We start from the raw sequence: 18,346 nt of genomic DNA, 5'->3' as shown, positions 1-18,346 counted from the left end.
GAAAGCCAGAATATGCAAGATGGACTGCACATAAAATAAGACAACCAGGTACGATGTTAAACACTTTGGGATTGAGTCTTCCAGGCCTTAATCATAGTCTGAATGACCGGATCAGAGAAACCTGCGAATTTCAAAACCACGGTTTCAACAGCCAAGCCGTCAAATGCAGCCGAGGTAAAGCGGGGTGGAACATTAGACCTTGGAAAAAGGTTGTGCCGCAGAGAAAACAGCCACAGGGCATCTGCTAACAGGAGCATGAGATCCGCATACTAAGCTCTGTGAGGCCAGTCTGGAGCCACCAGAATGGCTGGAATTCCTGTGTGCTTGACTTTCTTCAGCACTCAAGACAGGAGTGGAGGGGGGGGGGGGGGGAAATAGAGGAGGTTGAAGGACAACCCGGGGAGAACCAGAGCGTCGGCTCCTATGGCCTCCCTGATTCTGGTGACGTAGTCCGGACACTTGTGATTGAGGGGAGAGGCGAAAAGATCCACGTCCTGGAAGCCCTGCCGAAGGCAAATGTGGTGAAAAATCTCTGGATGAAGAAACCATTCTCCTTGATCCAGGCATTCCGGGCTCAGGTAATTCGCCTCCCAGTTGTCTACTCTAGGAATGTGCACTGCTAAAACTTCCTGGGACATTTTGTTCCGCCCATCGAAGGATCCTGGCGTATTCCTTCCACACAGTGCTGCTTCTTGTACTTCCCTAAGAGATGTTGGGAAAAGACATCCACAACAGCAACTCCTTCTTGACTGAAGGGGGCAGATGGATCATCAGATCCACTGAGTCCAGAGACTTGTCCCAACGAGAAAGAAATCCCCGGCTGTAGAAATAGGGAGTGGGACTGCTTCGACTTTCATGCAGAAGCGGCTGGAGTAAGGAGTATTCCTGCGGAGTACTGTCACTCCCCATCTGAGAGTTGTGATCTTGGCCTTGGGTAAGTATTCCGTGACTGCCTGTGTATTCAGGACCATCCCGAGAAACTCCATTCTCTAAAAAGGCGTGAGAGATTACTTAGTGGTGTTGATCAGCTATCCGAATCTGCGAAAACAATCCAGTGTAATGTTGAGACTGTGCAAGTTGTCCTGTTTGAAAGGTGCTTTGACCAGAAGATCGTCCAAGTTTGGGATAACCGCTATCCCACTAGATCTGAGGAGAGCCATGTGTGGCACCATGACCTTGATGAAGACCCTTAGAGCCATGGCCACAAACTGGAAATGCTATAAATCTACTGCAAAGCGCAGAAGATGCTGATGTACTTGAGCAAAGGGAACATTAAGACAAGCATCCTTGATGTCTATTGAAGAAAGGAACTCGTCGACCTCCAAGAAAGCGACCCCTCATTCCACACGAAACATTTGAATCTTCACAAGCCGATTAAGACGTTTTTGATCCAAAATGGGTTGAAGAGATCTGTACCTGGGAGGGGCACCAAGGGTGGGGTTGATAGGAAAAACCACCCGGAAGGGCGAGAAGAAAACTCTATTTTGTAGCCTGTTGACACAACATCCCGCACCCAGGCGTCTTTGACGTCTTCGAGACATGTCTCCTGGAGCAAGAGCAGACTTACCACACAGCAGCTCGAGTGAGGGCAAATTTTTAAGCTGTGGAAGTCCGCTGTGCTGGAGCAGGCCTAGCAGGTCTGTTGCGGGTCTGCCAGGTGTTTCTAGACCTGAAAAAGGGTCTCTGTGCTCGGAAGGGATGTGAGTCACATGAGTTCTGCCTCGGACATTGAGCCAAGTACCGAAATGAACTAAACCACCTTTCTCTTCTGACTGAGGGTACTGGGCGTCGCCTTTGACGACGTTGTGTAAGTAAAGTGCTCCTTCCTCCAGTCGCCTCAGAATTGGATTGGACCATGTCAGGGCCATAAAGGAGATCCTGGGCAAATGGAAGGGCGAAAACCTTCTTCCTAAAGGCACTGTCAGTATCCCAGTTCCTAGTCCAAATGGCCCTACAGAAAGCTATTGCAATAGCCATTGCTTTAGCCGACCGTTGCATACAATTTCCAGGCAAGGAAAAAAAACAAAATGGGGATTGCAAAGAGACGCTGCCAATATCCAGAAACTGTGATTAAAGAAGGTTATTAATAGTTATTGTGGCTATGCTTTTCAACGCCGGACCGGCATCTTCCTCAGGCCTGAGGAATTCATCCACCGATCCGGGACGGCAGCAGCTGACATCTGTCGACACGCACACACCAGAGTTGTCTTTGGACTGTACAACCTAACAAGGTGACCGCGGATACTCCTAAAGCTTCCCGATGTCTCATCCTACTTAATATACTGCACGATGTGGCGCCTTATGTTCCTTTTCCGCCTTCAAATATTAGCCGCCCATGGGGCAACTTGTACAGAGACGTCACAGATATATTTAGATATCTGCAAAAGCTGTGCAGGAGACTCAAGTATCCACTTGAGTCTCCTGAATCAAAAGCATCCTGTAGTTGAGTAGCTATTTCAATACGAGCCAAGCTAACCCAATATGCTGAAAAAGAGACTGAAGACGCAACTGTGCTGAAAGTAGCTTTTGCCATAGACTCCACTTTGGCATCAGCTGAAGCATCTGCAACTGGTAAGGTAGTACTTTCATAAAGCCGGGCAATGGGAGCATCTACCTTAGGACGAGCTGACCATTTGGCAATACACTCATCAGAGAATCGAAACATAGTCCACACTCCTGGACACATGCATAGACCAGTTAGGAGGTTTCCATGCATCAGAAAACAAACAATTTGTCAAAACCCTTATGTTCTGGAAAGATCAGAGGAAGTGGCATGTGGCGAACCCAATGAGAACTCATTCTGAAAGGATTCAGCAGGATCATCCACACTCTTAAAGGGAATGTGTTGCCAGAAAAACATGTTTTTTTTTTAAAAATTAAACATTTAGTGTGTGGGTGATTAAACATTGTTCAAATTTTTTTTATTTTTTTTGCGAGTCAGGAAATATTATAAATTTTTTCTAATTTATAATACTACCCATTTTTGGTCACTAGATGGAGCTAGTTCCCAAAATTGCAGCATTGCAACATTGGGTTAAAAGCCCTCGCTCTAGTGAGCTCTCAGCATCCCCCCCTCCTTTATCCTGGCTAGTGCCGGGATAAACGAGGGGTTTGAAAGGTTTAACCTCCTACACTGTGTGTCGCCATTTTTTGAGGTAACCCACAGTGTAGTAGGTTTACATACAGTAGTAAACACACACAAACACTAACATACATTGAAATCTCTTACCTGCTCCTGCCGCCGCGGCTCCCTCCGGCCCGTCCGCTGCCGCTGTTCCATGTGCACAAGTCCGGAAGCCGCGACCGGAAGTAGTAATATTACTGTCCGGCCGCGACTTCCGGTCCACAGGAAAATGGCGCCGGACGGCGCCAATTTCGAATAGGACTGTGTGGGAGCGGCGCATGCGCAGTTCCCACACAGACGCCGTACACGGCAGTCAATGGGACGGGAGCCGTTCACAGTCCCTATGGGACTGTGAACGCCGTATTCCATGTCTGTGTGTGTCGTTAATCGACACACACAGAAATGGAACAAAAAATGGCAGCCCCCATAGGGAAGAAAAAGTGTAAAAATAAGAAACAGTAAAACACAAACACACAAATGAATATAAACGTTTTTATTAAAGCACTAACATCTTTAACATATAAAAAATTTATTTGTGATGACACTGTTCCTTTAAGTATATCTCTCACTGCCTGAATGAGATCCTTCACAGCAGGATAAGTGGATTTGCTTCTATTACACTCAAACTCTGAGACAGAGGAAGAGACAGCCCCTGAAGAAGCTGGTTCAGATATAGCTTTTGAATTAAGTATGAAGTATTTATGTCCAAAGAGGAATAAGAGGAAGAATGATATCTCCTTGATTTCCTGGCCCACTTGCGGGATGCACTGCGAGAACTAGAAAGAGTGCAATCCAGGGAAGAATGTCTGGGGGCCTGAATGGACAGTGGTGCCTGAGAGGGATCAGACAACTGGGATGATAACTGCTGAAGTAGGCGATGTAAAGCATCCACTAAGGCCTAAGAGAGGCACGTGAGATTATCAACCGCCTGGGTGAGGGAAGCCGCCCATTGGGGGGGGGGGGGTAATATGTTCACGTGGGAGTGGGGAATCCTGTGGTGGTTTAGAGGGAGGGCACTGAACAAACTGGGTCAGTTTTGTCCTTTGAAGACATATTATGAGCTTTTTACAAAATACACACTATAGCCAATGGCTATCCTACCAGACCCCCTAGGTGCTGTGTCCTCATGAAGCAGGACCGTTTCCAGCGCCGTATGATGTCAGTACACCGGCTCAGTGTACTATGGCGTTCACTACCAGTGATATTGAAGAGCGTCTGAGGAAAACAGAAATCCCTCCCCTCCAGCCAAACCCACGCCGTGCTGGGTGGACAGGGCGTGCATGTGACGCCGGTTCTGCCCGGAGTCCAAACAGAACACGAGAAACGGTGAGGAGCAGGCGGGAGCGCCAGGCCATCTTGGGTCCTAGTAAAGAACCAAAGCCTGGGCGTAAGTAAACGGTGCCATTGGTGGAATGTCGCGGCTGAAAACAAAAGATAATGCTGAAAGTATGTCTGCCAGAACATAAGTGTTAGAAATCCCTCAGAAAGGACACAACGCCTCAAAATAAAAAATCCCCTCTCTATCATAATGCCGTAAAGCCCACTGACAAGTCTAAATTGCTCCGTTTCCTTCCAGAGCAGCTCGCGACATGTCGGGAGGAACTTACCTGTCAGTCGTCTTCAAGCGCAGCCTGTCAACCCTTTGTAAAACGCACACACGTAGTCCGGCTGCCTCAAACCGCCGCTGCGGTAATAGGGGAATAGGCGAGCAAGGTGGGGAACATCCACCAGAGAGGTGTTTCCACTGAGGTGGGAAGAGCATCCACCAAAATGGTGGTCATACACAAACAGTGGGAATTCCTTATGGCCGGTGCCCGTAGGGGAGTCACCAAGTGGAACACACGAAGGATTCACACCCTGAACCTGGAAAATAAATAAAATTTTAAATTTTAAAAAAATCTAGCAGAATTGCCTGCAGTGCTCAGCAGAGGGTACCACCCACGTGGGCGGAGCCACACATTTTTTCACGTTTACCTGTCGGCCTCCTAGTGACAGCGGCCTATAGCCATGGTACTCTGTTCCCTAGTAAATACTTTAATGAGAAAATGCAGCATAGTAAGAATGCTTGTAAAAAGAAGGTAATCATTTTTTTCAATCAATTAACAAAATACAAAGTGAAAGAAAAAAAAAGGAGAGATCTAAATCAAAATCAATATTCGGTGTGACCACCATTTGCCTTCAAAATAGCATCAATTCTTTAAGATACACTTGCAAAGTCATGGATTTTATAGGATTAGTAAGGTGTATTAGCAGCCAATTATACCAAACAGGTGATAATGATCATAATTTTCATATGCAGGTTGAAACACAGTCATTAACTATAACAGAAACAGCTGTGTAGGAGGCTTAAAACTGGGTGAGCAACAGCCAAACTGCTACAAAGGGGGAGGCTGTTCTAGACCGTTTGATGTCACAGGTCCACCATGGCAAGACTGAGCACAGCATCAAAACATAAAAGGTAGTTATACTGCATCAGCAAGGTCTCTGCCACGCAACGTTTTTAAAGCAGACTGAGGTTTCAATATGTGCTGTTCAAGGTCTTTTGAAGAAGCACAAAGAAACGGGCAACGTTGAGGACAGTAGAATAAGTGGTCGGCCATGGAAACTTAGTGCAGCAAATTAAAGACACATCATGCTTACTTCCCTTCAAAATTGGAAGATATTCAGCAGTGCTAGTAACTCAGAATTGGCAGAACGAGTGGGACCCAGGTACACCCATCTACTGATTGGAGAAGGCCAGAAGTTGTCTCCATGGAAGTAATGCGGCCAAAAAGCCATACCTTCGATGTGGAAACATGGCCAATCGAGTCAACTATGCACGAAAACATATGAATTGGGGGATGCAGAAAAATGGCAGCAGGTTCTCTGGACTAATGAGTCAAAATTCTAAATATTTGGCTTTAATAGAAGGCATTTATTTAGCCGAAGGGCTGGGGAGCGGTACAATGAGTGTCTGCAGGCAACAGTAAAGCATCGTGGAGGCTCCTTACAATTTTGGGGCTGCATTTCAGCAAATGCAGTTGGGGATTTTGTCAGGATGAATAGTGTCCTCAATGCTGAGAAATACAGGCAGATACTTATCCATCATGCAATACCATCAGGGAGGCGTCTGATTGGCTCAAAATGTATTCTGCAGCAGGACAACGACCACAAACATACAGCCAATGTCATTAAGAAATATCTACAGCATAAAGAAGAACAAGGAGCCCTGAGAGTGATGATATGGCCCCCACAGAGCCCTGATCTCAACATCATTAAGTCTGTCTGGGATTATATGAAGAGACAGAAGGATTTGAGGAAGCCTACATCCACAGAAGATCTGTGGTTACGCTCCAAAATATTTGGAACAACCTCCGTGCCGAGTTCCTTCAAAAAATGTGTGTGCAAGTGTACCTAGAAGAATTGATGCAGTTTTGAAGGAAAGGGTAGTCACATCAAATATTGATTTGATTTAGATTTATCTTCAGTTCATTCACTTTGCTAATTGATAAAAAAAAAAAACTATTAACATTTCTATTTTTGAAAGCATTCTTACTTTGCAGAATGTTTCCCCAACTGCCTTAAACTTTTGCACAGTACTGTATATAATAAAATGTCTCTGATTTAGTGATTAAAGCTGTGGTCCTTTAAGAGCCGAGAGGACTTCAGCTGAAGTCCTCTCTTCACAGGCAACAGTGAGCAGTCCAAGTTTTACGATTATGTGGACAGACATGTTAAGCAGATTGAGAAAGCATCAAGAAAAGCTTTGGTCAACGGTAGGCAGAAAGTTTTCCCCATATGAAAAATAAAGCTTTTTACAGAGATCACTTTCATTATTGCTATGACGTATCACGCTTCCATTACCTATTTCTTGAACATATGGACGCTTAGTATAGATAAGCAAATGTATCGTCACTTCTAAGATGAAAATTAAAATTGGCGTTATCCATACGAGCGTGTTTCTCGTCTACATGCTGTCCGTCTTAATAACGGACAGCAGACTGACCCATGCAATTCAATAGGGCTGTTCACACATCCGTGTTTTTCACAGAGTGTGTGTCAATTGCAAGAAACTCCCTACATGTCCTATTCTGGTCCGTTTATGTGGACCAATCTTGCCCTTTAACCCCTTAAAGAAGCAGCCTAGTTTGGGCCTTAAGGCTCAGAGCCCATTTTTTAAATCTGACATATTTCACTTTATGTGGTAATAACGTCGGAATGCGTAAACCTATCCAAGCGATTCTGAGAATGTTCTCTCGTGACACATTGGGCTTCATGTTCATGGTAAAATTTGGTTGATATATTCAGTGTTTATTAGTGAAAAAAAAATAATTTGCAAAATGTAGAGAAAATTTTGAAAAAATAGAATTTTTCAGAATTTAAATGCATCTGTTTCTAAAACAGATGGTTATACCACCCAAAATAATTACTAGTTCACATTTCCCATATGTCTACTTTAGATTTGCATCGTTTTTCGAACAGTCTCTTATTTTTCTTGGACGTTACAAGGCTTAGAACATAAACAGCAATTTCTCATATTTTTAAGAAAATTTCAAAAGCCTTTTTTTAAAGGTACCTCTTCAGTTCTGAAGTGGCTTTGAGGGGCCTATGTATTAGAAACCCCCATAAAACACCCCATTTTAAAAACTAGACCCCTCAAAGTATTCAAAACAGCATTTAGAAAGTTTTTTTCAACCCTTCAGGCATTTCACAGAAACTAAAGCAAAGTGGAGGTGAAAATTTGCAAATGTAATTTTTCTTGCTGAATTTCAATTTTATTAAATTTTTTTCTGTAACACAGAAGGTTTTACCAGAGAAATACTACTAAACATGTATTGTCCAGATTCTGCAGTTTTTAGAAATGTCCCACATGTGGCTCTAGTGTTCTCGTGGACTAAAACACAAGCCCCAGAAGCAAAGAAGCACCTGGTGCATTTTGAGGCCTCTTTTTTATTAGAATACATTTTATGCAGCATGCCAGGTTTGAAGAGGTGTTGAGGTGCCAAAACAGTAGGAATCCCCCAATAGTGATCCCATTTTGGAAACTACACCCCTCAAGGAATTTAATTTATGGTTGTTATGATTCTGACAGTACAGTTTTTTCACAGTACCTATTTGAATTGGGCTGTGAAATTTAAAAAATGACATTTTTCCAATAAGATGTCCTTTTTGATCAAAATTTCTTATTTTCACAGGGAACAAAATACCCCATTTTGTTGCCAAATTTGTCCTTAGTGCGGCAATACCCCATTTGTGGTGATAAACTGCCGTTTGGGTCCATGGCAGGGCTCAGAAGGAAAGGACCACCATTTGGTCTACTGAAGCTTTTCTGGTGCCAAGTCATGTATGCAGAAGCCCTTGAGGTACCAGTACAGTTGAAACCCCCGAGAAGTGACCCCATTTTAAAAACTACATCCCTTAAGACATTCATGTAGAGGTGTAGTGAGCATTTTGACAGCACAGGTACTGTGTAAAAGAGAATGCGCAGCAGATGGTGCAGAGTGAGATTTGAAATTTTCTATATATATATGCCATGTCAGTGTCCGATATAGTGTGCCCAGCATGTGCCACCGGAGATATACACCCCATAAGCTGTAATGTGGGTTCTCCCGGGTACTGCAATACCCTACATGTGGCTGTTATTAGCTGCCTGGGCACACGGCAAGGCTTAGAAGGGAAGGACCACCATTTGGCCTACTGGAGCTTTTCTGGTGCGAAGTCATGTATGCAGAAGCCCCTGAGGTACCAGTACAGTTGAAACCCCCGAGAAGTGACCCAATTTTAAAAACGACACCCCTTAAGACATTCATCTAGAGGTGTAGTGAGCATTTTGACCCCACATGTACGGTGTAAAAGATAATGCGCAGCAGATGGTGCAGAGTGAGATTTGCAATATTCTATATATATATATGCCATGTCAGTGTCCGATATAGTGTGCCCAGCATGTGCCACCGGAGATATACACCCCATAAGCTGTAATGTGGGTTCTCCCGGGTACGGCAATACCCTGAATGTGGCTGTTAGCTGCCTGGGCACACGGCAGGGCTCAGAAGGGAAAGATGAGGGGGATAAGCTGTGCGGAGTGCATCAGGGTAAATTAAAAATTAAGGGATTTATGATAAATTCGAAAACAATCTTTCATACAGAGCCCTGGTTTTTCGGGACACGTGTTGCATTGGTATGTTGTGTCCTTCCTTATCCCCCTCTTTGAGCAGACTCTGCACCTCTTTTTACTTTTTCCCTTCTTGCCAGTTTTGGGAACTTCTCCTGGAAAGTGTTGCCCTGGTACGATGCGTGTGGCCTCGCTTCCAGAAGTACTGGGTGCCCCCCCCCCCCCCTTCTTGGTCCCTAAAGATTAGGTTCTTGATAACCACCTCTTGAAATTCCAGGAAAGTTCCCCTCTGGCCTGCACATCGACGTAGCACGTACGCATTGTACAATGCCATCTGTATGATGTGCACGGCCAGCTTCTTATACCACACCCTCGTTTTCCGCATGGCGCTATATCTAGGGCTTCATTTGACAAGTCCACCCCTCCCATGTACCTATTGTAGTCCAGGATGCAGTCTGGTTTGGGGGTCTCTGTACTGGTACCTTATACAGGTACATGGGTACTGGTGTGGCCACGTATTGTTGTCAATACAAGGACATCTCTCTTGTACTTGACACACAATATGTTGCTGCTAGAATGTGCCCTGTTCTCACCCCTTCTGAGTGTTTGCCCAAGCAGAGTCTTAGGGAGGGCTCTCAGATTTCTTCTAGCAGTGCCGCATGCCACAGTACTTCTGGAAGTGAGGCATTTGAAGAGTGGGACGCTGGTATAAAAATTATCCAGGTAGAGGTGGTAACCCTGGTCCAGCAGTGGGTGCACCAAATCCCACACAATTTTTGCATTAATTCCCAGTAAGGGGGGGGGGCATTCTGGGGGCTGAATACTGCTGTCCTTCCCTTCATATATCCTAAATTTGAAGGTATACCCTGATGCCCTCTCGCACAGCTTATACATCTTCACGCCATACCTTGCCCTCTTAGGCGGGATTCACACGTCAGGGTTTCCCGGCCGGGTGCCGGCCGTTCATAAATCGGCCGGCACCCGGCTGCATTAGGAATAATAGACCCCTAATGGGGCTATTCACACGACCGATTTTTTGACGGCCGGGAAAACCGGCCGTCAAAAAATAGGACATGCTCTATTTTCGGCCGGGTGCCCGGCCCCCATAGAAGTCTATGGGGCCGGGTAATACACGGCCATCACCGGAATGTGTCCCGAGTGATGGCCGGGTCTACCGTCGCTCGCGCACTCTCTCTCCTCCTCCTCACAGTGCAGAGTGCATGTGAGGAGGAGGAGGAGGGTCTTTTATTGCTCGCTGTAGGAGTCGGAATCCCCAATCAAAGGCCGGGGATTGGGGATTCCGCTACAGGAGAAGTGCGTGACTACACTGTCCATATATGGACACAGTGAAGTCACTCACTTCTGCAGCGGAATCCCCGACTATGGCCGGGGATGCCGCTACAGGAGAATTGAGTGACTACATTGTCCATATATGGACACAGCGAAGTCACGCACTTCTGCAGCGGAATCCCCGACTCTATGGCCGGGGAGGGGATTCCACTACAGGAGAAGTGCGTGACTACACTGTCCATATATGGACACAGCGATGTCACTCACTTCTGCAGCGGAATCCCAGACTCTATGGCCGGGGATGCCGCTACAGGAGAAGTGAGTGACTACACTGTCCATATATGGACACAGCGAAGTCACGCAGTTCTGCAGCGGAATCCCCGACTCTATGGCCGGGGATTCCGCTACAGGAGAAGTGAGTGACTACACTGTCCATATATGGACACAGTGACGTCACTCACTTCTGAAGCGGAATTCCCGACCTGTGGCAGGGAATTCCTCTTCAGGAGAAGTCAGTGACTACACTGTCCATATATGGACATTGAAGTCAGTGACTTCTCCTGGAAGGGGGGGGGGGACGGGTGCAACCTACAGGGGATTGTGTGGCATCACCTACAGGGGGCAGGGTGGCATCGCCTACAGGGGGCAGGGTGGCATCGCCTACAGGGGGCAGGGTGGGTGGCATCGCCTGCAGGGGGCAGGGTGGGTGGCATCGCCTGCAGGGGGCTGGGTGGCATCGCCTGCAGGGGGCTGGGTGGCATCGCCTGCAGGGGGCTGGGTGGCATCGCCTGCAGGGGGCTGGGTGGCATTATCTACAAAGGGCTGTGTGTGGCAACAAATTTAAATGAAATTCATCAGATTTTAAAACGGACAGGGAAAAAAACGGATGCAAATCGGGTCCAAATCGGCCGGTAAAAACGGCAACTCGGCCCGGAACGGATTGGATGCAAAACGGATGCAAACCGGCCGGGGAAAAATCGGCCAAAAACGTCCGATTTTCCCGGCCGACACTCGGACCCTGTCGTGTGAATGAGGCCTTATTCGGCAGGTACTGGCAGAATTGAAGCCTCCCTTTAAAATGTACCAGGGACTCAAATAGAAATACACTTCTCGGGGGTATATGCTTGGGCAAACCGGGCACTGAAATGGTCTAATAGGGGTCTCAGTTTGTACAAACGGTCAAAACTGGGGTCATCTCGGGGTGGGCACTGCTCATTATCTGTATAATGTAAGAAGCGAAGTATTGCCTCATAACGCATCCTGGACATGGCCATACGGTACATCGGGGTGTGGTATAAGATGTCCGTGCTCCAGTAGGTCCTAATTGACGGCTTTTTCAGAAGCCCCATGTTCAAGTGAAGTCCCCAGAACTTGCCGAACTCTGCTGCATCTACAGGGGTCTACCTGTGGGATTGGGCATAAAATGATGTGGGGTTCTTAGTAATATACTGTTGGGCATATAAATTCGTCTGGGAGACCATAAGATCTATAAAGTCATCAGTGAAGAAGAACTTGAAAAAGTCCATTTCACTGAGCCCTGCCGTATTAATTTTTATCCCTGAGCTGCCCGTGTACTCTGGGATTTGGGGCTCAAATGTCTGGTGTGGGGGTCCAAATGGGGTCACTTCGCTCGGGGGCTTGAACTGCGGCGGGGTCATCTGGCTCGGGGGCTTCAACTGTGGTGGTGGTCCTGGGGCGTCTCCTAGGGGGTTCCTCTTCATCACTGGATGAGGAGGTGGATAAATAAAACAGAGTCTCACCATCCGACGACTCTGTGTCAGAGGCAAGAAATGAATATGCCTCTTCGGCACTAAATGTCCGTTGGGACATGTTTGATTGCTTTCCTAACTAGGAACAATAGGCTGCTACCTAAGCCAGCCCAAAAAAATTGGTGTTTTTATAGAACGAGTGGTCTTCCCGGAGACTAAACCTAACTAGGGCGAGGGTTCCTAACACTAAACCTAACTAGATTTTATTTGAACTTCCCTGAGACTAAATCTAACTATGGCGACTATTCCGACACTAAACCTAACTAGATTATTCCGAGCTTCCCCGACGCTAAACCGAACTACTGTGATGGACGCCTAACGCTAGATCTAACTACGGTGACGGATTCCTGACGCTAAATTCCCTGACGCTATACCTAACTACGCTTTTTAACGGTTCCCCGACACTAACTAATACTAAACTAACCAGTTAAATTGTCTAAATTAACTGTTTTTTTTTTAATTTTCATATATTTTTTATAAAGAAAAAAAAAGAAAAAAATAATCCCCAGGGACCAAGAAATTGGTCCTGAAGACTAAGAAGTGGTCAGTGATAGGTGATCACTGACTAAAAACGTGGGGGGGGGGGGGGGGGGGAGACACAAGGAGGAACGGTACAGGAATGGGTAGTGGATGGGAGAGGTGGGATGCCGAAAAAAGTTGTTTTTTTAGACTTTTTTTTTTTAATCTTTTCTCTACTCTCTCTTACAACCGCTCTTAACGCCTCGCTATCACCAACAGAGGCGTTCAGGGTGGGAGCGGCAGGATGTGATGTCAGGGAGAGGAAGTGAAGAAACCGATCGCCACTATTGGACAGATACTCACTAACTGACCAATAGTGACGATCGTGGAGGCGGGACCATCGCGACAGGTCCCGACGTATTGAGCTGTGATAGCCTGCTGTCGGAAACAGCAGCTGTCACAGCTCGTGCACGCGCCGGTGGAAAATGGCGATGCATTTTCCCTGCGATGTACTATTCCGTCGCTGAGCGCGAACGTGTCGGTCAGAGCGACAGAATAGTACGTGAAAGCAGGAAGTGCTTGCAGAGAAACACGAATGAGAAAAAGGGATAACACATGGAAATCACACTGACGCAACACACACATTTATATGCAAAGAAAACAGCCCGTTTTTGTGGACGCAAATCGGACAAGCTCGTGTAAATAAGGCCTTAACCCTTTGCCAAACTCATGTTTCATATAAAAGTGAAACATCTTTGCCAATTTAATACTCATATCAATTAGATCTGCTCACCATGCTAACAACAATGAGCACATATTTTCCTGAGCTTCAGGCAACAGCACAGCCAGGAAACTCATACATTGAATCTAGAATTTAATCTATTTATATATTTTTAAATGTTTTTGTATTTTATATTGGCAGCAACAGTATGGGTTTTCTCAGATCTGTCCGGAACTACAAAACTACAGTATGAAAGCTGCTTGATACATGTGATCATATGAAAAAAATGCCATAATTGTCGTTGAAGGATTCCAGAAGTCATGTGAACCCAACGAGATGCACGGAACAACATCTAAGAAAAGTCTTAAAGGAAATTCAAGGAAACATAAAACTCTTCTAAATAGGCGTTTAGATTTTACTCCATTATGTAAGCATATCAATAGGCACGTGTACAAGCCCCACCAAGGAAGGGAAATAAAACGAATGACAGATAGAGAAGATGCATGGTAGTTGATTGAGGTTTAGAAATTCATCAGCAGTCTTTACAGTAAACATTTTTTCCAAGCATACTAGGAGAACATTACCTTAAGATCAAGGTGAACAACATTGTTCTCATGCAGAAACTGTACACCTTCAATGATCTGACGAAGTAGTCTAATTATTTGTCTTTCAGAGATGTTGTCATTTCTGTCTGGTGCACAAAGATAAAATATTTCGCCACCTGCTGCACTGGAGTAAAATGAAACAGTTACCATGAATTGAAGATAAACGATTTACTAAAATACGAATCTTAAAAAAAGCAGCGTATAAAAAACGCCTCGTAAAAAGAAGTGCATGTCACCTCTTGGGCCGTTTTTTGGAGACGGTTTTCATTGACTTAATAGAAAAATAGCTCCAAAAACAACCATAAAAACCGCTAGTTTGATTAAAAAACAGCTGAAAATCAGGAGCGGTTTTCCGTTGAATACAGCTACGTATTTTCAGAAGTTTTTTGTTAATCGTGTGAACATAGCCTTAATGATTTACACTTGTCACCCACTGCTGCACAGGAGTCAGGCTCTCTTAAGCTTTTGTTATTATCAGAGCTATGACAGCTTTGTGGAATCGGTTAATAAATGGATCCTAGCAAATAAGGACGGATATCATTGATTTATAGGGGTTTTCCCCATGAGGGACATTTATGACATATCCACAGGATATGTGATAAGTGTCAGATAGATGCGGGTCCCACCTCTGGGACCCGTACCGATCTCTATGATGGGCCCCCCAAAATCCCTGTTCTAGCTTTTTGTGCTCATGCAGACTCCCGCCCACTTCCTGAGCTACGCTGTTTCCGTAACTTCCATAGTAGTGAATGGCAGTTACGGAAACAATGTAGCATGCGAGCTACTCTGTTTCCGTAACTACTATGGATATGTCATAAACGTCCTTCATGGGAAAACCCCCTTAAAGAAGCTCTGTCATCACATTATAAGTGCCCTATCTCCTATATTATGTGATCGGCGCTGTAATGTAGGTGACAGCAGTGGTTTTTATTTAGAAAAACGATCTATTTTCACCAAGTTATGAGCAATTTTAGCTTTATGCTAATGACTTTCTTAATGCCCAACTGGGCGTGTTTTTAGTTTTGACCAAGTGGGCGTTGTGGAGAGAAGTGTATGACGCTGACCAATCCGTGTCATACACTTCTCCCCATTCATTTGCTCTGCACATAGTGATCCTGCGTTGTTCACTATGTGCGGTCACATACACATTAATGTTACTGAAGCGTCTTGACAGTAAATAGACATCGCGTCCAACCAGGACGGGATGTCTATTCACAATCCCGACACTTCGGTAACGTTTGTGTGGTACTTACAGCACAGCAAGCGTAATCTCACAAGATCTCGCTGTAAATGAAAGCACAGCGTGATCTCGATGTGCTGTGTTGAGTAAGTCCCACGCAAACGTTACCGAAGTGTCGGGAGTGTGAATAGACATCCCGTCCTGGTTGGACGCGATGTCTATTTACGGTCAAGACGCTTCAGTAACGTTAATGAGTATGTGACAGCACATAGTGAACAACGCAGGGTCACTATGCCCCGATTACATGAATGGAGAGGTGTATGACGCTGATTGGTCAGCGTCATACACTTCTCTCCACAACGCCCACTTGGACACAAGTAAAAACATGCCCAGTTGGGCATTAAGAAAGTCATTAGCATAAAGCTAAAATCACTCCTAACTTGGTGAAAATAGATTGTTTTTCTAAATAAAAAAAACACTGCTGTTACCTACATTACAGCGCCAATCTCATTATGTACAAGATAGGGCACTTATAATGGTGAAAGAGCCGCTTTAAGTTTCAGTTTTTGATGGTTAGAAGAGAGCATTAGACTACACCATTCTTTCCATTAAAATCCCACGGAAATCCGATAGAATGAAAACAAGCGACAATGTGACTAGATTCTTACTGCTTTAGGCTATGTTCACACGGGGTATTTTGCCGAGTTTTTTGACGCGGAAACCGCGTCGCAAAACTCGGCAGCAACGGCCCGAGAACGCCTCCCATTGATTTCAATGGGAGGCGTCGGCGTCTTTTTCCCGCGAGCAGTAAAACTGCCTCGCGGGAAAAAGAAGCGACATGCCCTATCTTCGGGCGCTTCCGCCTCCGACCTCCCATTGACTTCAATGGGAGGCAGGAGAAAGCGTATTTCTCGCTGTTTTATGCCCGCGGCGCTCAATGGCCGCGGGCGAAAAACGGCGCGATAATTGCAGCGAAAATCGGCGTGCAGGGAGAGGAATATCTGCCTCAAAGTTCCAAACTGAATTTTGAGGCAGATATTCCTCCCCCAAAATACTCCGTGTGAACATAGCCTTACTAAGTCCTAAATTGTTTACTATACAAAGACAAGGTTGCCTAATCAAGCAATGTAAACACCTGCGTTGGTAAAAGAGGGCAAAACTCCATACTACTATAACAGCCTCCACTCTTCTGAGAAGACTTTGAACAAAAGTCTGGAGTGTGTGGAAGTTTGTGCCCATTGAGGCAGAAGAGCATTTGTGAGGACAGACACAGATGTTGAACAAGAAGGTCTGGCTCGTAATTGGCGTTATATTTCATCCCATAGGGGTTGATATCAGGGCTCTGTGCAAGCCACTATTAATGGACCTTGCTTTGTGGACTGGGGCAGTCGTCCTGGAACAGAAAAGCATCTTCCCCAAACTGTTGCCACAAAGTTGGAAGCATACACTTGCCTAAACGGTCTCTGTATGCTGTAGCATTATAGGTTAGACTTGATGTACCGGTGTCTTTTTTCATCCTCATCAACTATGTAACTATTTATCCACAAGACTGTCAGATCGTGAAACGGGATTCACCACTTCAGAGAACACTTTTCCTACAGAGCTCAGTGGTGGTGTTTTTTACACCGCTCCAGCCAACATCTGGCATTTGACATGGCAATCTTAGGCTTATGTACAGCTGCTCAAACATGGAAACCTATTTCATGGAGCTCCTGAAGCACAGTGTTCCATCTAGAGGCAGTTTAGAACTCGGTTATAAATGATGCAACAGAGAATAGGTGATTTTCACACCCTGTCCCTGCTTTGTGACTGAGCTGTTGTTACTCCTAGACACTTCATAATAATAGAACTTACATTTGACTGGGACAAATCTAGCAGATCTGAAACATCACAAACTGACTTGTGGAAAAAGGTGGCATCCTATAATGGACAGTGACATTAGGAGCTTTGAGTTACGGGAATCCCTGGCCAGATCAGACGCTCTGGCCGGGGATTCCGCTACCGTAAGAGCCCCTGGAATCACTATCCATATATGGACAGTGACATCAGGGCCCCCTCCTGGAGCGGATCCCCGACCAGAGAGTTGCCGTCGCTCCGGCCAAGGATTCCACTCCTAGTGGAGCCTCTGGCATCACTATACATATATGGACAGTGATGTCAGGTGCGGAATCCTCAGCCAGAGTGTCAGCAACTCTCTAGCTGAGGATTCCGCTCCTAGCGGAAGCCTGAATGGCGCTATCTTCAAGGGGGGGTGTGGCACTATGGCAATATTTGGGCACTATCTACATAGGCACTGTGGTGTTTACAGGGGGTTTGGACAAAAAAAACCCTGACAAATAAAATCAAACGTTTTTTGTTTTTTTAAACGGCCATGAAAAACGGATGGAAACGGTGATTAAAAACGGACTGAAAATGGATGAAAATTTGGAGACACACTGATGCAAAATGGCCATAAAAAAAACTGAGAGTTGATCCATTTTTAATGGCCATTTTCCCAGTAGAAGATTATAAAGTAGGGGTGTCTATCATTATCTGGAGGTCAGTGTGTGGTTACAATCAGTATAATAGATATGTGGGGAGCAAAAAAAATTATAAAACTGTTAAAAATAAAAACTGAAGCAACACGCGGAAGGGAGGATTATCATCCTGCAAATTCTTCCGCATTTTGTATTTTAACGTTTCATGTAAAATTTAAGAACTGACCAACAAGAGTCTTCTAGAGCCCATTATATTTTTTTGCACAATGGTCATGCAGGGGGTAAGAGTGGTGACACATAAGGGACAGTGATGGCATACAGGCAACAGAGTGGTGGCATACCTAGCGGACAGAGATGACATACAGGGGACAGTGATGGCATATTAGGGGGGGGGGGGCAGATTTTCTGGGGCCCGCTGTATTTTTTTTTCACACATCAGGCTTTATTTCTATATGTCTTTGCGTCGTAATATAGGTGCTCCCGCGATCACATAGTTTTTCAGGTAAAGTTATATATTGATCCCCCATTACTTCGATTTTTCCCGTTATATGATCCCCTGGTAGATAGTTGGTAACTTCAGTTTAGCAAAGTGATAAGATGGATTGCAAGGAGAGGTCTAGAGTCTTCTTA

The 18,346-nt window shown here is 45.3% G+C and overlaps 1 protein-coding gene across 4 annotated transcripts in view; it reads right to left on the bottom strand.

Annotated features, from left to right (window-relative positions):
• STK17B (serine/threonine kinase 17b) overlaps positions 1-18,346 on the bottom strand; it is an 87,927-nt gene that overhangs the window by 55,163 nt on the left and 14,418 nt on the right. For all 4 annotated transcript variants that reach the window (XM_075829961.1, XM_075829962.1, XM_075829963.1 and 1 more), the window contains exon 4: positions 14,039-14,183. In XM_075829961.1, the coding sequence (XP_075686076.1) occupies positions 14,039-14,183 (145 nt within the window). The remainder of the gene's footprint in view (positions 1-14,038; positions 14,184-18,346) is intronic.

This window comes from Rhinoderma darwinii, chromosome 6, assembly GCF_050947455.1.
Source record: "Rhinoderma darwinii isolate aRhiDar2 chromosome 6, aRhiDar2.hap1, whole genome shotgun sequence".
Lineage (NCBI taxonomy): Eukaryota > Metazoa > Chordata > Amphibia > Anura > Rhinodermatidae > Rhinoderma > Rhinoderma darwinii.
The sequence above is the reverse complement of the archived record's forward strand: the minus strand, read 5'-3'. Positions and strand labels throughout refer to the sequence as shown.